Source organism: Carassius carassius, chromosome 31, assembly GCF_963082965.1.
Source record: "Carassius carassius chromosome 31, fCarCar2.1, whole genome shotgun sequence".
NCBI lineage: Eukaryota > Metazoa > Chordata > Actinopteri > Cypriniformes > Cyprinidae > Carassius > Carassius carassius.
The window spans coordinates 3,070,754-3,093,751 of NC_081785.1; the positions used below are offsets into that span (position 1 = coordinate 3,070,754).

Here is a 22,998-nt window from a genome sequence, read left to right on the forward strand (position 1 = left end):
GATCTGTCTAGAGCTAACAAATGTTAAAAGCCACAGGAGCTCAGAGATCTTATGCTGACATGATTATTACTGTCCGGCCAGAACATCCCGTCTGGCCTCCATCCAAACAGAGCAGCTTTCTGAACCAGACGTCTGCAGATACACAGACTTATGAACCCAAAGAGGAGGGATAAGTTTCAGGAGTTCAGCTATACTATAGATGCGTTTCCTGACAATTAAAGCACGGCCACAACAACAAACAGAGCCTGTTTTCCCATGAAGCATCAGATCTGTTTATTCTGCTGCACAGCTCGTTTTGATTAAGAATGTAAATCCGATTCTTTTGTCCATCTGCGTTTCTGTCAGCGAAGGAGTGCATTTAATTAAAACAAACATCGGTGTCTGCTGTGATGTTTCGTCGTCTTATATATAGACCAAATCAGGCCAAATCAGACACTCAGGTTGTCTCCTCATCTCAGCTGTAAATACTAACGGAGTGTTGCAGCAGTGCTGTTGTGAGTAAAACGTGTTTATTTGTTTTCCAGTAGCGTCTATTACATGAGGCATGACTGGGACACAGATTCAGAGATTTGTGGCATGCTTTTTCCAGTGGTGGTCTCCAATCACAAAGTTTTTTTGCCGTAGCCGCTGTGAAGATGAGCAAAAGGAGATGGTGTGTTTAGCTCTGTCCAGTGTGTGTTACAGTTGTTGTTATATCATTAATGAATAATGCAAAAATGAAAAATAATGTAAATATTTATATTCATTATCCACTGCTGAGAATAAATAATAGTAAGACTATGATACTTAATAGACAATTATATGCGATTTAATAAACAGTCTTGGCTGTAAATGGCTGTAATTTAATGTAAATGGCTTTTACATTACATTAAATTAACTTTAATGTGACTCCCATTTGAAAGGTTGTGAGTTCGAGTCCCGGGCCGGCAGGAATTGTGGGTGGGGGGAGTGCATGTACAGTTCTCTCTCCACCTTCAATACCACGACTTAGGTGCCCTTGAGCAAGGCATCGAACCCCCAACTGCTCCCCGGGCGCCGCAGCATAAATGGCTGCCCACTGCTCCGGGTGTGTGCTCACAGTGTGTGTGTGTGTGTTCACTGCTCTGTGTGTGTGCATTTCGGATGGGTTAAATGCAGAGCACAAATTCTGAGTATGGGTCACCATACTTGGCTGAATGTCACTTCACTTCACTTCACTTCACTTTTTTACTATGAAATTTATTAAATAATTTTTGGATCTTTAGATTTTTTTTTAATTTTTGTATATATATTGATAATGATTTAAAAAATATATATGTTTTTAAATAAACTAAAACTAAAAACTAAACATAATGAAAACTATATAGACATAGTTAAAAAGAACTAATAAAAAAGTTTTTAGGTAAAAACTTTACCTAAAATTAAAGCGAAAACAGAAAATATAAAAATAAAAACTAATTCAGAAATTAAAAATATTATCAAAAACTATAAAATACTAAAATAAGACTGGATAATATCTCTATATTATCTACTGTCACAGTAAATCTAATAATGTAATAAATTTCAGGTTTGAATTGCAGGTTTTTATTTACATTCTTTTATTTAATTTTTATATGTATATAAAAAAAAAGATTAGACATACAGCTACTGGTCTCTATAATGTCCACACGGGCAATTAAACCCATGTAAGTTTTGGGCTTAGATGTTCTAGAATAGAATAGAATAGAATAGAATAGAATAGAATAGAATAGAATAGAATGCAGTTCACAGATTATATATATATTTTTTTTTATTTGGCCTCGGTTTCAATCAAGACCACTTTTTTCAAGTATATTTATTACATTGATATTGCATACAGTTAGTGTTGGCAGTATGGTTATGTTCTGGGCAACACTTAACACGCCTGTCCATGCAGCCATGTTTGGACAGAGCAGGGAGAGCAGCAAGACAAACCCCCTCGGGATACAGAACAGAACCATTATATGCATACATAATTACAGTTCAAAATTACATGAGTTGTAAAACAAAATGTAATAGAAAAAGCTTCCAATGAAGTGAACTGTAAAGGAAGAAACAAAAGTCAGATCGGATTACAGGTTCAGTTAGGTGGAGTTGGGGTTGGAGGAGGGAGATAATTGCAAGCAGTGATGTGATGGAAGAGACACTGAAGAATGGGAATTTAAATAGACCGCAGGTGATAGATGTCAAGACTGGATTGGTGCACGTCAGGAACAGTTGATGCAAGCGTGACTAACGTGACTTGCCTGAACGCAATGTTGAATATTAAAATTGTCTGTCTCTTTTGGTGTCATTTTTGCCCTGGCCTACACCATGTACATTCATTTTATGTTGCATATGTTTGAAATGCATGTAAACAGCATGTTTGTGTAGTGCACTTGTGGGCAGCTCTGTAGCTTTTACAGCAGTGGTGCAGAAAAGATCCTGCTAGTTGTAAGTAAAAGACATAATGCTTGTTAATTTTGTGTGCTTGAGGGAAAACGTCATAACTTACTCTGTAATTATGAAAGTGCCTATCGCTTCATCAGATAGATTCACTGTCAAAAGCTCTGAGCTGGGCGTCGTGATGAACTACCCACCATAAATAAGGGACCAGCCTGCTTGCAAAGACAAATGTTTTTAATCATCTGATGTGTTCATTTATCCCAGGCCCTAAGTTTAGCCTTAAATTAAGACTCTTGCTTGAACATAACCTGATTTAAAAATGTCCATCAATCCTGGCTAGTCTGTATGTGCAGGAAAAGCTCAGATTTGTCCTTTGCTGTGTCAACAATTTGCCTAAAAACACATTAAATGTAAAAAAAAACAAACACAAAAAAAAACCATTTTTTCAGAGAAACACAAAGGGAGTTTGTTTATAGAAGAATGTCCAAGCTGTTCTTTTCCATGTAATGGAAGTCAAGAAGATTTTGAATTAACTCCTTTTTGATCAGTCTGAACATTATTCAAAACATCTCTTTTGTGTTCTACAGAAGAAAGTGAGGTTTCAAGCTACATGAAAGTTAGCTTTTTAATGTTTTAATGTTTTGTTGCAACAAATATCTTTGTTGAAAAATATGGGACCTTTGATTCCGGCTTTCCTTTCTTTTTATTATTGTTGTTTAGTTTGATTGTGCTTTTAGGTGGTTAGATGTGTCATATTAAGTGACAAATGACATCAAACATCATCTTAGTGCCTTTCATGTTTATTTTCAAAAACATTTTTATAAGAACACAAAATTAGTCATCTAATTAGTCACCTTTTGTTTTAAGTTATTTGTATACTTGTGCCTCTTTTGTTAGATTTTTTTCTGGGTGTTATGATTTTTGTATTTCACTTTAATTCAAGACATTAGCATGTTAAAGAAACAATTAACTTGACACGGTATGTTGTAAACTTGGCACTTTTTGCATGAGACGCAGAGACAATATATTGCTTTCAAAAGCCTCTTTTTGTATCTGTTCCCTTTGTCAGAATCATGTAATGTCTTTTAATTATCTTCATTAAAGGGCTTTTCTCAGGCAATATTGATATAGATGCAATGAATTAATTGGCATATCATGTAATTAATCGATCAGCTGTATTTGTTCTGAATTGAGTTTATGGCATCATCTTTTACTTCTGGCATATGTGTGTGTTCAGAGGGGCTTTTATTCTCGGTGATGGCAGCGAGGGCTGAGGAGCCACATGCTGATGCCTCTCATCTTAGCTATTATTAAAGGGCATTATCAAGCTTTTCAAATGTCTATAGCGCTTCAGCCGTCATGAACACTTCAGTATCAAACCATACAGAAACATGCAAAACAATCCAGCGAGAGGAACAAAGAAACTAATGACAGCTTAGCCGGCCTAAAAGATTGAGAATTCTGTCACGAGGAAAGTGCAAGATCACTGGAGGAGGAAGGCTTCGCAGCTTTGAAAGACAAAGGCGGGATCAAGCGGTCTCTAGACTATTAGAAGCCAGTTTTATTTAAGCTTATTTGGCTGATAAGGTTGTCAGAAAGGGCTTTTTATCAAGCGCAAGGAGTAGGCACAGAGCATTATGCCTCCGTTCCCAGGCAGTGGGTGCGCAGCAAAGGCGCGTGGTGGGAAAGTATTTTTGTAAAGCTGCTTGGGGCTTTCACACAAGAAAAGCCCAATTTGAGCTCAGCTTCTGCAGGATGAGAGGGCAGTAAGAACTCGACCCCGAGATCATCTTTTTTTTAATGCGTTTTATGGATTTTTGTGTTTGTACTACATCATCAGGCTTGTGTATTTGGTTTGTGGTGAAGTTCTTGCTCAGGCTACAGTGGGTTTTTGCTGTAAATGTTTTCGAAGTAGCAAAAGCACACATTTGAATTTTATGATATTGATTCTTATTAGACTAGTAATATGGTGAAGAAACACAGAATATGTCTGGACTTGAGCCTGCATCATCTGGAGAATATGTGCTTGAGCTGTATAGACAAATATTATTAGTATACTTTTTTTTTTTTTTTTTTTTTTTTTTTTTTTCATTTTCATGGGGAGATATCCCTAGAGGTGAACTAAAAGTGACCAAACCTCCCTTTGGACATTCAGAGAATGAAATGGAAAAATGATTTGCAAAAAAACATTACTCTTTATGACTGATAGAAGGAAGAAAGGAAGGAAGGAAAGGAAGAATTAATGAATGTATTGACAAAAAAATTGGCAAAAAATGATTGAATGAACTAATTAATGAATAAAACTGTTCATAAGTTTGGTTTCAGTATTTTATAAGAAATAATACATATTTGTTTAGCAAGGACGCATTAAATGATCAAACGTTACAGTAAAGACATCATAATGTTAGAAAAAAACTGTTTAAAAAATGCTGTTCTTTTGAACTTTCTATTCATCAAAGATTGTTTGATTATAATTTTCCAAATAATGTTAAGCTGCATGACTGTTAGAAGGATCATGTTACTCTGAAAACTGGAGTAATGATGTTAAAAATACATTACATTTTCTAATATATTCAAATAGAAAATGGTTACTTAAAATTTGCATATCACAAAATTGCCATATTTCTTACTGTATTTTTACTGTAGTTTTCATTGTTTATTTAATTTAATTTAATTAGCTCTTTTTGATTGTCTTTTTTTGGTTTGGGTTAGTCTGTTAACAATTATAATTAGCTTTATAGCAGAACAAAAATCTGGTATGTGTGTGTGTGTATATATGTCTCATTTCAGTGTATTATGCACTACAAGAAAGCAATCTATATTCTTAAATCAGGCATAATATGTTACAAGTTTAATTTAAAAGTATTTAAATTTTCAAGAGTGGTTTTGTAATTGTTCAGCGGTGATCCTGACACATCGCATTCATCACTCCATATGTTTAGTGTTTTTCCCCTGAACACAGATTATTCAGTCCACTTGATCTCAGAAGTCTCAGGTGAGTGGATGAACAGTGGTTTTCTGCTGTGTTTAGACCGAACTCCCCCTGCAGAAGCCAAATGCATTCATTGCCAAATTTCAAATATATATACATGTTTGTTTAGTTGGCAACGCAGCAGAGATAAGGAGCAAGCAGCTAACAGGTCTTTGCCCAATAAACGGGGGGAATTATCTGCCCTGTGCCTCCTCGTGACACAATTTGTCAGTCTTGCTGATAGAAAACAAATTCTATTCATAAAGCTGCACTCCCCTTGGCACTGGTGCGATTCGCTAGCAATTCAATAATAGTTTTGTGCGATAGTGAACCCAGAGAGAGAATCCAGCCTGACTAGAAATATGACAGGACAGTATCGGAGTGTTTATGCATTTAAACTTTCACTGACAATACCTATCAAGTGATGAATGTCTGGGTGTACATATATGTGCCCCGTAAGGACTGCACATTTTTCATGATTTTACAGCCCATTCTGATCTGTTAGGAATGCTGGTAAGTGGAGAAAGAAAGAAAGAAAGAAAGAAAGAAAGAAAGAAAGAAAGAAAGAAAGAGGGGAAGAGGATGAACACATAGTAGTGTGTTTTCAAATGAATGATGAAATGAAACATTCACAGATTTTCATAAATGTTGATTTTATTCATTTTTCTTTAGCATACATGCGATCTGAAATGTAAACAAGAAAGAATGGACAAATAAATACTTAATGTATGTGTGAACATATACATAAGAAACAAGTGACAATGGCTAAAATCTCAATACAAAACTGAATTGTGCATAAAATCATTGTTGTATCAGCAGTTGTTTTTTCGTTTCGTTTTTTTGTTAGCCCGAGTCTTTGACTGTTGGTCATCTGCTGCTCTCTAGTTTAAGCTTTTATTCAGATGGGAGCTTCAAGCATGCTGTTTTGTCCAAAGATCAGAGTGGAGGTGAGCTGTTCTTTTTAATTAATCATTTGTCCTTCAAACAGTGAAGTTTCTCTCCTCACCGTTCTCTCTCCACAGATAATTAGGCCCCATAGTTCAGTTAATTCCACAGGAGAGCTCATGCTAGCCACCTGCTCCTTTTGGACGGCTAATCTTTGTCTTGTAAAATTCCATCCCGGTAGAATTGTTCAGTCTCGTGGAGAATAAGGAAGCGCTGCTGTTTTTCCCCATAGTGTCCCACTGTTACTTGAATTCGTAATGCAGGAAGCCCAACACCCCCTTCTCTGGTTCTGTGCGCATTGATAGCGAGGTGTTGATTTTAGGTGTATATGGATCTCAAAGTAATCTTATTAATTCAAAGTGAATAACAAAGCAGCCCGCCTCTTTTTTTCCCCATGCCGTTCCATTTATTCAACCTGCTAGGGCTTTGTTTCTCCATCATAATTATTTCCAAGTCAGATCCGCGCTGATTTCCTGGTGGACTTGTGTACCTCCGACTAACTTGAGGAACAACGGAGCCCGGATAATTCGCACCATTCCTCTGGGGTGGTGTTCTCTGTTTTTTTCAAGGACATTTTTATTACAAAGCTGATGGAATTTGCATATTAATTCATTTCTTTCAATTTTTAAGATTAAATGTTGTCAACATGTATCAGTGCAAGGTTTTGACAGACCTGATGAAATAGGTCAGTCATGCTTGAACGTCGCAGCGTAAAGCAGCCAGCTGCAACCCCTCCCTCTCTCCCTCTCTCTCTCCCTCTCTCTCTCCCTCTCTCTCTCCCTCTCTCTCTCCCTCTCTCTCTCTCTCTCTTCCTCGTACACACGCATGCAAACTCAGACCGCATACTCAATCACTCAGTCTTTCGTTCTCTTTCTTTTCCTTGTTTCCCCCCGCCTCCATCTCTCCATATTTGTGCTACTTGATTAAAGGAAAAGTGCGGCTGGGGCTAAAATGACATGCCAAATTCTATCAACTTCCATTGAGGGCTCTCTCCTAAATTAGAATGCCATTAGAGGCTTTTGATTTATAAAGAGCATTTTCATGTTTCTCCTCTGTGTGTTTTTTCCTCTCATGGAGCTGTGTGACCTTTTGCGCCTGTAGTTTTGCCCGCCTCGGTCAATAAGTGAAGCGTTTTACATTCATTAATATTTCGTGCATGAGTCTAATATCATGTCCTGACACTGATGGGTTGCAGGCCTTTTCTAGTTTGTCTGAGTTTATTTATCTCAATTGGAAAAACAAATATAAAAAAATTTAAAAAAATGAAAGTGTGAATTTGATTCCACAAATCTAAGTTTGAATATAAAATTAAATATAAATATTGTACTTATTATTAGTGGCCAATAAATATGGGGTTTTCAATAGCTGATGGTGATACTCAAAATATTTCTACATTTTTATGACCTTTAATTTTTATTTCAAATTACAATAGCGTTCAAGTGATTTTTTTTTTTATGTCTTTAAAAGGAGATACTTACCAAGGCTGGAAAAAAAGTAAATACAGTAATATTGTGATATATTATACAATTTAGAAGAACTGTTTTATATTTTAATACATTTTAAAAATGTAATTTATTCCTGTAATAGAAAGCTGAATTTTTAGCATCATTACTCCAGTCTTCAGAGTCACATGATTCTTTATAAATCATTCTAATATTTAGATTTTCTGCTCAAGAAACATTTCTTATCATTATTGAAAACAGATTTTGCTGCTTAATATATTTTTGTGGAAACTATGATCAGGGTTCTTTCAGGATTCATTGATACGATTTATTTGTATCATTATACTGTATATTTCTTTATATATCTCTTATGATCAATTTATTGCATCCTTTCTGAAAAAAAAAAAAACTATTAATTTATTTTCAAAAAAATTCACACTGACCCCAGTCTTTTGAAAAAAAGTAGTGTATTTTCTCAGAAATTATCCATTTTGGAAATGACACGAGAAAGCTAACACTAAATTTTCATATAATGACTGACCTATTGATCTATATATAAATCAATATTTTTTTGCATTTAAACGGACTCTCTAAATTGTTTTTGAATGCAAACAGCATCGATTCAATCTGGTTTTAGAGGCCGTTATAGGTTGAACGCACTGCCATGTGCTGCTCTGATGTGAACAATCTCCTGGGCTCACAACTCATTAGTTTTGACTGAAATTATCTTTGTGACAAGTATTATTACTGCAGCACCTGTTCACCGCAGAACCCTTCACTCCAGAGGACACTTACCGTGTTCAACCTCTCTCTCTCTCTCTCTCTCTCTCTCTCTCTCTCTCTCTCTCACACACGCACGGTTTCATCCGTGGCCACGCTATGTTGTGATTTGAAAAGCAGCGTCCGCGTGGAGAATTAAAACACTTCCAGTGGTTCGCTGTGGCAGACAGAGAGTGTGAGTTTGTGTAGTTTTGTTGTTCTCTGGTGTTGACTGCACTTGCGGGGTGTGTGAGCGGATTTCTTCCAGAACACAGGGCCGATCCGACCCTAAGACAGATAAAAACTGCACAGCTTGTCACCAGTTCACCCTCATTACCATAGTAATAATAGATGAGTGCAGTATCCCAGCATTTCCCTGCAGAGACCCGGTGGATGAAGCTGTAGAAGGCAGAGATTATCTGACCACTTCTTGTGTTCTGCAATGAGAAGATCCAAACACAGAATCATCTTCAAGTGGTAAAATCACATTCCACAATGCACTTCAAATGAGGACCAAACTTTTGGATTGATGACACATCTAAGTCAGTGCACACCAATCAATGCACAGAATGGCTATTTTAAACACATCCACTTTTAGATTCACTTTTAGACTTTAAATAATGAGATATCTTATCTTAGTTTCTTATTTTTATCCTGTGCAAGCTAGACCTTGTGGCAAGTTGCTGGTTGTTTGGTGTCAGTAATACTGTCTGTAAACACAGAATTCATCTTCCCGCCAGCTGTCATCATAAAATCATAATGTCACCGGACTCTGTGAAAACTGCTGCGTACACACTTTTCACGGCGGCAGCTTATGTTTCAGTATTTATGTGTCACACACAAAGGCTCAAGGTTTAGGTTTGTGTCGTTGGCATGGCTGCTGCTGGCAGATCTCGTAATATAATATATGTATATATGTTGCTTACATAATTTACAAGCAACATATATATTATTTTACTAATATTTTTTATAGCATATTGCATGGCAATGCACAATAAGCATCATCATGATGTGACAGGACAGTCCACCCAAAAATTTTAATTCTGTCATCATTTACTCACCCTTATGTTGTTCAAAACCTGTATGCCTGAACTGTCCCTTTAACGAGGTCTTCGATCATTTCAGTGTGATCTTCACACTTTGTTTGACACATTTCAAATTTATTTACAAGTTAATTAATTTTTTTATTAACTTGCCACAGTGATGCAACTTCACAAAGAGGCTGGTTTGTTAAAAAAATAAAATACAAATAAATAAACTAAATAATGCATTATGTGACCCCATTTGAAGGTGTTTTAAAATCACTACACTTTTCGGTTAATAAAATGATCATAAAGGTGAAAATTTACACAATCCATTACCACAGGTAAACATGACCCTACATCCATTTTAGATTTGCTCTTTAAAATGATTGACTACGCCTACATGTGTACGTTCATTTGAGGGGAAAAGAGTGCTTCAATTACAGCACTTTGAAATTCATTTACCAGCCCAAATTTGATTATTGCCTTTTTCAGATGAAGGAATAATTAAAACAGTGTTAACAGCAGCTAATTGATATCTTGTGTTTATGGTTATCACTGAGGTGTCATGTTGTCATTGAGTGAGAAATGCACAACTTCATCAAGGCTGCAATTAAACCTCTGCGTGCTTGACACACAGGGCCTGTCCTGACGAGATATTTACTACCTACCTCTGTTGCGTTTTGCATTAGCCTAGTCTTGTATTGTATATTTTAGCATCTTGTTTAAGTCTTTATTTTGACAGTGTGGTGTAGAAGTCAGTAGGGATTCTGCCGATTTATACCACTGTATATCCAGATCTATTAGCTATTTCATGGTTTCAGATGTGACTCAGTTATATTTATATTGTTTAACTGTTGTAAATTGCTTTAACTCAAATTGTTATAAATGCTTTTTTGCATTGTTTCTAAGTTTACATCAAATCAAGTTCATCTAGTACCATGAAGGTAATATAAATAAATACATACAAATAAAAACTATATCAGATTAAGTACTTTTAATATGTAATGTATTTAATCTTTTTCTTTTTTAAACAATGTGAAAATAATATAAAAAAAATATTATAAATAAAACATTAATTTACATAAATCAAGTTAATAAAGTACCATATTAAAAAAAATGTGTGTGTGTATATATATATATATATATATATATATATATATATATATATATATATATATATTAGATTAGAATAATTATTTTCTATTTGTAAATATTTAATCTTTTTTAATTATCATAATCAAAAATATTTAATGTAAAATATAAAAAAAACATTATAAATAAAAAATATAGCATTAAACTATATATATATATATATATACACACACACACACACACACACACACGCATACAGTATTGGGCTGCATTAAAAATACATTTAAAAGATGTATAGATTTTGATATATACTGTCAAGAAAATTTTAAATATATGATATTTTGGTTATAACTCCCACCCCAGCATGTCATATCTCACATAAAGTCTATTTGCTATTATAGTGAATGGCAAAAAGGGGTTGCTATGGAAATAAGGCATTACACACATATCTACGCCACAGTGGCTATAGAGGTAAATCCTGAAGGTCTGCTGAGGATACAACTCCTGAAAGCTATTTACAGACCATATGGGTCGCCACCGAAGCATTTATTTATGTGTGTATGTATTAGCATCTCTTCTCTTCTCTGAAAATAGCTTATATTCTCAGTCTTTCAAGCTACACACATAAATGTTTAATGCTGTTTGTGAGTAAATCTGTTATTGATGTATAGCAGGGGAAAAAAAGAGGTTTGAGGAATACGACTCTCGGATGATTTCAGAGGAGAGCACAACTGTGTCGAATCGATAGAACTTGAAATTTGAGGCAGTGGTCCTTCAAACAACAAACCTTTTATAGCTTCAGTTTGAACTGTCCTCTACAGATTTATAATTGAAAAAATATGTTTTGTTCCATTGAAGCACGTCACACAAACACACATGCACAACACATACCATAAAGCAACTACTGACTTATTTTATGTCCTACTCAGTGTTTGTAAAGGTCTAAACATGTAACTCAAAAGTTGTCTTCTCACATTAATCAGTCTGTTCTCACAAACATTGTCTTGTGAATTTGAACAAACCACTAAACCTACTGTAAGTACTTGTGAATGGACTTGAAGAAACCACTGCATAGCAATGTGCTACAAAACTCAGAATACCATATCAGTGTCCCAAAAAAACCATAGCAAGCATCGATATGTATAGGTAGATTTCCTATTAGCGGCTGTATTTTGTGCAGGTATTTGTAAGCCATCCGCCATATTGGAATAGTCCAAGCCAGTCCATGAACACTCTTCAAGTTGACTGTGTGTGTTGGGCAATAAGGATGGTAAGATTCACCGATTCGCATCGGTGCATCTGCATACAAGTAACTGATGCGATCCATCGATTTAAAAAAATTGTGCATTGGATATAAGTTTTCATTTGTATCACGCTACATCATTTCTAACATATTTGTATCTGTAAAAACTATTTATTTATATATAATTATTAGTAGATGCACCACACTTTTATAATTTAGAACGTGACTAATAATTTGTTACCAAGATTTTATATGTAAATTGATTTCTACTCTCTAAACTGCTTCTCAAGCATGTTCTCTCATCACCACTGCTGCTACGTGAATATGACATTGCACAACACTACAGAAACCGAGGCGTGTCCCAAGAGTCACATAGAATATAGATTAAAATTGCAGCGGTAGAGCTGCATCTTCCAATAAATAATCACAATGAACCAAAGAAATAAAAGCAAACTGTCTGTACCATATTGAATTGCATAGCACCATATTTTTTCCATTGCATCATATTGCATTGAATCCCATTGTATTGAATCGAATCGAAATCTGATCACACTGAATTGAAAATCATATCTCATCGCATGAAATCATATCGTATCGCATCAGTAGCTGTTTCATATGTATCTTTAATGTATCATATAATTGGCTATGCATTGAGATGCATATCACATCGGCCTCAGTTATGGAGATGCACATCCCTAATGTGTCTGCAACCCTATACGCATGTATGTATGAATATCTATATCTGACTTCAGCAGATGCTTTTTCTAAACTAACGCAATACAACAAGAGGAATCTGTTAGCTAACAAAGCATTTAAAAGGTACTTTAGTCTAAAACCCTGTATAATACACAATAAAAACACAAACCAACACATTCTTACCGGTAAAAGTTTATCCAGTTTTTTTTACAACCAGATGCTGCACAATGCTGTTTGGGTGTGGTGCTATTTGGGTGTGACTCAGCGAGTCGGTCAGGTGACGTGTAGCTGTCAGACTGTCTGCTCCCTCCTGACTCCTGTGTACTTGCTTTCTTAGTGTAGGGCACAGGGGTCAGGCTGATGCGCTTCACAGAGCCATAGGCCACTGACACCTGCACCTTTAGCTGCTAATGGGTGCCGGGACATCTGGCAGGAGCTTCATTTCCTTCTGCTTAGACAGACCACTTCTCTTGGTGTCATTCTAATGGCAGTTCTGCTACATCTCCTCAATCTGTTTGTTTATTTACTAGAGGATATGTTGCTCCATGAGGATATGTACCAGTCCATTCATCTGTATTCTGGTGATTTCCCCCATGCATTTTTTGCGATGTTCCTGTGACCTCAACGATCTTCTCCCAAACTCCTTCCATATGTGCCTGATGGAAAGGACTGTGTTCATTGTTGAGACGATCTTTCACTCCATGACCTTTCCTCTTGTCTTCCTGGGGTCCAGATGCGCTGGTCTTCACTTGTTCTCTCCTCTACAGCTTGTTTCTTGTTTTTCTCTGTCAGGGGTTTGGATCAAACAGAGTGTCTCTGAAATGCATTGATATTTTATACATTTTATTTCAAGGTTATTAAGGCATTTTATTTCCAGATAAAATAAGCAAATAAATGTATTTGTGTGTGTGTGTGTGTGTGTGTGTGTGTGTGTGTGTGTGTGTGTGTGTGTGTGTGTGTGTGTGTGTGTACATATATAATATTGTGTAACAATGTATATTGTTTATTTAAAAATATATACATACATACAGTTTAATTTTATGTTAATGCTTAAGTTAGGTTATTTCATAGGCACATTTATGTTTCTTTTTTGTTCATTTTTAGTTTTAGTGATTATAATTTAGGAATGATTTGAGGATTTCTGAGTTTAAATGTAATACAAGGTTGGTTAAGATTGGTAAACAACCAATGTGAACATAGCTTAGTTTATTTTTGTTGTTTATTGTTCTATTTGTTACTTTTTCTTCTGTTTTTTTTTTTTGTTTTGATTGATTGATTTATATTCATTTGCTTTTTTATTGAAATAAAAACATTATTTTCATAGTTTTCATTTTAGTTCTAGGGCACAATAATAATCCTGTTTCAAATTAGCATTTATCTGCAAAATGTTTATTCATAGTGCTTACTAATTCTCATACTTCGTGATCTGAACATGTTTAACTTACTTGTTTAACATAACTAGTCCAGCACTGTTTATGCTGCGGACTTATTGAATAATCAAACTTAAAATTTTCATCCACTGAATGAGAGATCCAAGCAATATCTGGAGAGCAGAATATCATGAAGTCTTGGGGACGTGCTCTTTTTACCACCTGAGCCTTCAAACAAGCATCACTCAAAAATCTAGTTTTAATCTGCAATTGTCCATATCAAGCCATGTAAAACATCACACACAGAACTGCTTAGCACAGCTTGAGAAGAGGCTGTTTTTATTGTTGTCACAGGTGCTTTTCATGATCCATTGATCCAAGTCTGGAGCCTCTGGATTTTAATCTGCCTCTAAAGAGAAATTGCAATGGCAATATACAGCTGTAGCATCCCAACATGCATCTGATTCCTCATAAAGCAATCAGAAAACAGACAAGGCAATGCGAGAGCTCACAAACCTTCACACCTGACTTACTGTAGGGTCTCACAGTGTATTCAAAGTTTATTTACGGACAAAAAAAGAGAAGAAACAAGCTCTTATTCAGTGAAGTCTGGGACCGTCTCTGGCATGGATTATTCAAAAGACAAATAGTACAATGTAAAGTTTTACTGCGCCTCATTTATCATGAGGGCAGTTCTGCATCTGTATGCTTCCTTATGCATTTCCTTTTCCTGTTGTAGAGCACATATGGCCTCTTTTTCATTCTGAGCATATAATTGTTTTCTTTCTTCATTTATTGATTTTTTTCGAATGATTTTTCCTCAATATTGGATTCAAAATCCAGCGTGGTCTGGATTCTTCAAGCAGTTTTTTCCCAAACATATTTCAGTGTTTTCTGAAGAGATTTGCTGTGTTTACTTTAGCTTAAGTGTCATTTGTTTCGCAGTTCAGTGTGGTGACATCTCAAACTCGCGTCTGAGCTCTTCTTGCAGGGGAATCCTTTTTCATTATTCCCGGATTAAATATTGATCACAGATTTAAGTATCTGTAACAGCAGCTTGTGTATAATGTATTGTGAGTGCAGTCTCGAAGCAATGCATCACAGAAACTCGAAATTATTTATAAACGATTAGAAAAATCACTTTGCACTTAAACTTCTGCTAGTTGAACATTAAGACCTTAGGTTTGTTTTAATTAAAGGGAAAATTCAGCCAAAAATGAAAATTTCTTGATTATTTTATCACCTTCAGTCCATACGAAATGAATAGGCCTTTGTTTCTACATCCGAAGAGAAATTAAGGCTTTAAAGGAAAACATTCCAGGTTTTTTCTCTATCTAATCAAAGTGAATGGTGCGCACCTTAGGCCATTTCCAACAGTTCAAAATACATATTTAAGCTGCTTCAAAGTGATCCACACAACCCCAGCCAGCTCCTTGGCCCAGCTCAGTTTAATCACTATGTCTCATGTGAAATATGCATATTGGAAAGGTCACGCTTTGACAAGTGTGAAGAACTTGCACTGTCCAAATTCTGAATGGGTGTTAAAGTTTTTGTCTAGTTTATTGCTAAACCTTAATTTATCTTCAGCTGAAGAAAGACCTATACATCTTGGACAGCCTGCGAGTAAATAATCAGAACATTTTCATTTTTGCCTCAACTATTCCTTTAAACTTTGACGTTTGCTATCGAAATTGTATGGAAGTCAATGGCTACCATCAACAGTTTGGTTTCCAACATTCCGATTTTTTGTTCAGCAAAAGAAAGAAAGTCAAACAGGTTTGGAACAAGTTTAGGGTGAGTAAATGTTTTTGGGTGAACTGTCCCTTTAATGAATTACATGATGTACTAACTACGCAACAAGCTTACATGATACACAACAAGCTTTCCTACAGGCCTATAAGTCATACGCTGTGCAAAGATTTCATAAGAAAATTAATCCCAAGGCCTTCCAGATCATAAATTCCCCTCCGTTCCTCATAAATAATATTTTCCTTTTAAAAAGTCATGTCCGATATTGTCAGTTTCATACAAGGAGATGATTTTAAAGCGTCAAAGATGGTTTTATTTTTTACACTCCACAAAACTGCTTTCTTCCACAAAGAGGATGTCTGAGGAATTTTCTTGATTTGAATGGTTTTCTGTGTTATTGTCTCACTTGGATTGCAAGGGAGTTCATAAACGCAACACATAAACAAAAGATGAAGCGTGCGGAGTGTTGTGCTGGTGCTGGAATACAGGTGCATTGTGGGGTTGTAGGTTTAAGTCGAACACATAAGACTCTCTGGACACACGCAGCAGATTCCCTTAATCTCATGGATTGGCTGATATTGATGATTTAGCAGATCTGATGGCCGCAGGGCTTTCTGCTGGACTGCAGACATGGAAGTGCTGGAAGCTCAGATGTTTACAAAACTAAAGCTTTTTTGACATGAATAAATACAACACATCTTCTTTGCACACGTTGCATTCGCAGACTTTTTAATGCAGCGCATAGGTGACATACAGTAAATGCATTTACGTTTTACACTGCTAGACAATGTTTTAGACACTATGCTGCTGCTGAGAATCATGTTTTACAGAAACAGTATTGTCAAAATTTGTATTTGTTACGCTCATTTATGGGAAGATTTGTTTCCTTGTTTATAGATATTACATCAACATTAAATACAAATTTTTCTTTTAATTCAAAATGGAAATCTCTGTTAAAAGCAATAAGAATGATGTGATTGGATCTGAGAGACGAATGAAACTCTTAGAGTTGCAGTTTGTGCATATATAGTGCATATTTTTTATGTTAAATGATGAGAAAAATGCGTTTTAAACTGCTAGACAAAGTATCAGACACTATGCCACTGGGAATAATGTTTCACAGAAATAGTAGTGTCAAAATTTGTATTTGATGCTGAAGATTGACATTTTTTGGATCATTTTCTTACATAAAACCACATTATAACAACATTCAAGATATGAAAACAACATGTAATTTTTTTTCTCCCTTTAAAAATGTCTATCAGATGTTTAGAATAAAACACCACACAAATTATACACTCATTCATAGATGTAAGCAACGCGCGGTCACTGGGTTATTTTTAAACACAAATCAGTTTTAAATTGTGAGGTTCATTGGTTCTAATGAACCTTTTTCATGGGAATGTGATTTCAGTTGTAAAGTTGATATGCTTACTGCTGTGATCTACTACCCTTCTAACTTTTACATGTTTGACTGTATTCTTGGATTTCTGTCTTATTGTACTTGTTTATTCATGTCCAGAAAAAACTAAGTTGGCAGCATTCCTTTTCTTTGTTATTGTTCAGTGACATGAGGGAAATCCTGAAATTCAACTTAATGTTCAGGCAGGAGCGCGAATGTGTGTCGCAAATGTTTTACTGTATAATTCATTCTTGTCATTAACACAAAGCGAGGTCGCAGAGGGCACGTGGCAAATGACCTCTCTCCATCCGACCGCTGCACGTGTCAAAAAAGGACATCATTTCTCATTCTTAATGAAAACGGCGAGTTGCAACGGCCTCTGATCTTGTGTTTTAGTCAAATAGAACTCTACGCTTGACTGACAGCTCTGATCTAAAGCATTTACGTGCAAGTTTTGATCTCTCTGCCTTTGATTAAAACTAATGAGCTCATTTAATTCAAAATGGGCATCTCTGATAAGAGAAATAAGGTTGATGTGATTGGATTAGAGAGGCGAATTAAACTCTTAGTGCTGAAGTTTGTGCTTATATAGTGTATTAAAAAGCTGTTGGCATATTCTTGTGATGAGAAAAATTTCATAGAAATTTATATTTAATCAGAAGAAATGAAATGACTAAATATAACATGGCTCTGCCTTTTCCCCAGAGTGATAAAGGACTAGTTAGATTTTAAATGACATTTAATTCATGTTCTCAGAAAGAAAGAGGGAGGAGAAAAAGGGCAAGAGAAAGAGCGATCGAGAGAGAGAGGGAAATGGGAAAATACAGCAGTCCAAACCCACAACTATATGATAGTGTCTATTCAACTATACTTTTATGTCCCAGGGGTTGATTTTATAAAAAAAAAAAAAAAAATCTACTTATGTAATGTTCACTTAATTTTAACTAGATTTTTTTTGTGTGTGTGTGCCTTCATTTATTTAAATCAAATATAAATTATATATAAATTTTACTCGTGTCCAGGACCCAGACTTTCAATCTTAAACTATGAAAATGTCATCATATTAATAAAATGTACTACTTTGATTGTAGTGAAATAAATAAACACGATTTAAATATTTATTGTGTAAAGATGTTAAGAAAATTATGATTTTAACACAAATTTTGTCTATGATTATGGCATAATTTCCAGCAAAACCAACAATTTGGTCCCTAAAAAAGATATGCTACATTCGTACAGTCAGTGTTTAGATCGACAGACGTTTGAAACTGTCCTGTTCGTATGCTAAAACCTCCTCCAGTGCCTGTTTGTAACATGTTGAAAGTCAAGTTAAAATGTGCAATTAATTTGGCTCCAATCAAGCGTGTTACAGCAAATTAGCAGAACCTCTTTGTTCGTTCGGTGTCCTTGTGTTAAAATCAAGGCTGGAACTCTTTTTTTTTTTTTCGTCTGGTAAGTGATGTATTATAGTATGAGAAATACATTATTTTGTTGGCTGTCATGGAAAATGATAAAATAGTAATTAGATTTGAATGTTTTCTGAAACAAAAGTGAGTTTTTTTCTAAACCAAGTTTGTTAAATTACGCTCTGCTTAATTTTCCCATTTCCTATGGAGGTAAATACATCTAACGTCAGCCTGGTGAGGTTTATTCATTTGCCAATGCACTGCTTCATGCTATTAGTAAATACAATTAAAACATTGTCAAAGTTTGATTAGCACCTTCCCCTTATCAGGATGTGCTGTTTCATTAACTGTCCAACTACCAAGAGATGATAGCAACTCAATGAGAAGATATTACACACTGTACTCACTAAAGCACTCTGATATCTTGCTGTCTCTGTGAGCTGTGTATTGTTTTATTGTTGTAATAGGAACTTTGTTTGTTTCTGCAGTGGAGTCGAACAGCCCTAGTCTTCTGTCACCGGATAACATTCTAGAACGCTCCTTCTTCGTCCGAATGAAGTCCACGCTCACCAAGAGAGGCGTCCACATCAAGTCCTCTGGATACAAGGTAAGACTGAACCGGATGATTAAGAAATGAAAACTCACTTCAGTCTTGTGTCATATTTTGTGTGATTGGCCATTTTTTGACACTTTGAGATAATCAATATCAAGCAATAACGGCACACTTAACTGATTAATAGAAGTGTTCGCTTGTATCGTTGCTAAAATCTACTTCTTGACAAAGTTCTTTTTAATTCTGCACTACCGTTTAAATGTTTGGGGTCAGTAAGATTTAATTTAATGTCTTATTTGAACAAAGATGCATTTAACTGAACAATAGTGACAATAAAGAAAACAGAACATTTGTATATCTAATAAATATAGTTCTTTTGAACTTTCTATTCATAAAAACAAATTGCATCACGAATTCCACAGAAATATTAAGCAGCATAACTGTTTTTCAACATTGATAATGATAAGAAATGATTCTTGAGCAGCAAATCAGCATATTAGAATTATTTCTGAGGGCTTGTGTGACACTGGAGTAATGATGCTGAAAATTCAACGTTGCAACAAAGAAATAAATTACATTTTAAAACAAATTCAAATAGTATTTCACAAAATTACTGTTTTTGCTATATTTTTAATTAGTTAAATGCTGCTTTGGTGAGCAGTGATTTGATATTTCAAAAACATTACAAACCTCAAACTGAACAGTAATGGATTCTGGCATAATTTATATCTGTGTACTATGCACTTTGTGCTCGACAATACCACTGATACAGCGGATCACCAAATGCTGTACATTTTAGTATAAATCAGGTTGTAAACAGAGAAGTGGATGATTGTTTGGATGTGTCTTTGAGTGAACGACAGAGATCCAAACCCGCTGCTGCATCCATATGGACGTAGATTTGATGCAAATAAGTCGGGGAGCGCACTAACCCAAAGCATAAATATTCACACATGCACATTCGCATATATTACCGGCCAGACAAGGACACTTCTTATTGCATTTACTCCAAATTAAGTCAATATTTGTGTTGTTACATAATACAAAAGTCTGAATTTTGCATACGATGCGCTTGCATTAGGTGATAGGTGCGAGGCGGAGGGAAACGAAGCACAGCTCACATCATGGCTGATATTTATATCCCCTCTTCACTCTGGAGGTCAAATCAAAGTGAATTCTTCTCCAGCTTAAATCAGTCTTTTCTTTTTTTTTGCCAAGGCGTCTCGGCCCCAGCTCAGTTAATGCACTCATGTAAATGCTCTCTATCATTTCTTGTGCCATATCGCATTTCAAAAGCACTCCAGAGAATCCCTTGGAACAGATGAATCTTATTTCTTATGTATACCTATTCTATATTCACCGACGCTGTGACGGGTGGAGAGAGAGAGTGAGAGAGAGAGCATTGTGTGCTGAACCATGAATTGCAAAAATTGATCCCTTTGTTATGTTTGCTTGTATTAATTTGAGATATGTTATGCTGCTGCGGCCGCGGTGAACCCTTGCCATGTCAGTTTGCATTTAGCAGCCTGAGCATATTTAATGTTTTGCCAGAGCTTATGATGTTCTTGCCAAGAGCACTCCTGCAGCAATTCACCGGCAAGTCTCTCTTTGTGGCAGTTACATCAAAAGTTGTATTTTCCAACTGACTTTTTGATGCCCCTCGCTTTGGGCTTCAGTACAATCATTTCCATTTTGTGTGCTTTTAATGCGGCTTAGTGTTTATTTATTGAAAGACTCAGTGTTATACGTATGTAGAGATGGATGTGTGTTCTGGAGGCGCCGTGTGTTTTGTGTGGGCTTCCGCTCTCTGGTGTGCCGCTCTGTTTATGAGAATGTGTGTATGGGTTTGATATCGGCCGTAATTGGACATCACCTTCTGATCGCAGTGTGCTGTGATGTCTTACTGAAGCTTGGCAACAGCTGTATCAAGTGCATTCATGACTGCCTGGCTCATGCATGCTAGCATCGCAGTAACTATGGGGTGCCGTAATGGAGGGAAAGGTTAGGACGATTCTTAAAAAGGTTAGGACAAAACTAAAGGCTAGCATAGTGGCACCGCATGCTACAGCGATTGAGTACCCGCACTGAGATGGGAGAGGTACATATCAACTCATCTAAGTTGAGGGAAGAACATAGTGCAATATGGAAAAACGGTGGCATTTTCCTTTAATTTAGAATTCTGTGACAGTTCGAACCAACTCTCAATTCTACACCTGGTTAGTCACTCTTTTTTAGTGACTCTGGAAGTCTGTCTGTCCTGGGGGTTGCATTTGCTTGTCCCTCAGTGGAAACGTGCAAAGCATCAAAGAGCCCCACCGGCCTGAGCACTCGGTGACTTCGGGGCCCGGACTGTCTATATGAATGTTGCTAATAGCATCTCACCAATCTCTGTGGTGAACCGATGAAAGGATAGTGTCAGAAGTTTAAAACACTACAAAAACAATCCCCTCCAGGTTTCCCTGGGTGATTAAAATGGATGGAACCAAAAAAGAACATCGTTGCTGATCTAGTCAATGCATCCTCTGGGCAAAACGGGCTACAAAAGACTTTAAAGCATTACAAACTTTAAAGCTGGCGGAAAAATAATTAGTTCCTCTGCCTTTGTTATCTTTTGATTATTTTAATCATTTCAGAGGGAAATGGTGCTTTTTGTGTTTTTAATAGTATAGAACATGTACATAACGGGTACAAGAATCTGAGAATCTTGGTTTGGATCTTGGTCAAGTGTACACTAGAGCACAAAGTACATACTGGATTATCAAAGAGTTCACTTGACTTCTTATATGAATCATCTGGTTTATTTTCTGTTATACTGAAACTGTGGTTGGATACTTTACTAAACGGTGTGCATATAATTCAGGAGACAATTGCATCTGATCGGTTTTTAATTTTCCGCTTTGTGTCCTCTTCAAGGTTATCCACATTACCGGCAGGCTGCGGATAAGAATGGCATTAACACACAGTCGTTCGGTACCCAATCAAATCATGGGCATGGTTGTGATGGCACACGCACTTCCTCCGCCAACCATCAATGAGGTTCGAATCGACTGCCAGATGTTTGTTACACGGGTCAACATGGATCTCAACATTGTTTATTGTGAAAACAGGTAACACTCTTTATATAATATATTCAGTGCCATTTTAAGCGGCCTTTGTTATGTCATGTAGACTTTAAACATTAATAAAGATGAGAAATGATTTATGCTTTATGTGAATCTCTAAATGGGCAACAATTTCACTACGTTTGCACAATCTTATTTTGCAGAGCTCATGTTCACTATTTAGTATAAGCCTAGTGTATGCAGTATAAAGTTTGATTTACGAGATTTTGTATATGCCCTAAAGAATGATAAACGGTGAAAAAGAATTTCAATTTCAGCTGCTTAGAGTTAAAATACGACATTATTGTAGAACTGAAGGACCAGGAGGTGAAAATGTGTTTTGCAAGAGTGGATAATCAGCCACACAGTAATGTTAATGTGCAGTTCATTATAGAGCTGATAGTGATGAGTTCTGCTTAAACGCAATCCCAGAATGACCTTGTTTCAACATCTATAACTTGTTTGAAAAGCTGGCCAAGAAAAAAAAAACTTTTTTGTACTAACAAAACATCTGTGGTTCCACTGCTGCCCCATAAAATGAGAACATCTTAATTTGGCCTGGCTTGAAAGGAAATATCATATTAGTTTTATTAGTTTTATTTATATCTCTGGGATTGAAGTCATCCCAGTGTCTGCTAAAATTTTTACCACTCCCTTGCACTTAACATATTTATGAGAGAATGGAATCGGGCCAAGTCTATAGCGGAGTTATCATCACAGCAAAAGCCAGCTTTAAAATGAAGGTGGATAGAGATCGGTTGGCCATTTTTTACTGGCCATGTTCTCTGATCCGTGTAGAGAAGGACTGCACTGAGGTTAGAGTCGTATAATGTCTGGAAATGCACTGCTAATAGTATTTGCC

At 36.0% G+C, this 22,998-nt stretch overlaps 1 protein-coding gene across 4 annotated transcripts in view; it reads left to right on the forward strand.

Annotated features, from left to right (window-relative positions):
- The window catches only part of LOC132111334 (neuronal PAS domain-containing protein 3-like), a 285,327-nt gene that overhangs the window by 250,796 nt on the left and 11,533 nt on the right, over positions 1-22,998 (forward strand). For all 4 annotated transcript variants that reach the window (XM_059518543.1, XM_059518544.1, XM_059518545.1 and 1 more), the window contains 2 exons: positions 18,971-19,089; positions 21,949-22,142. In XM_059518543.1, coding sequence (XP_059374526.1) covers positions 18,971-19,089; positions 21,949-22,142 — 313 coding nt within the window. The remainder of the gene's footprint in view (positions 1-18,970; positions 19,090-21,948; positions 22,143-22,998) is intronic.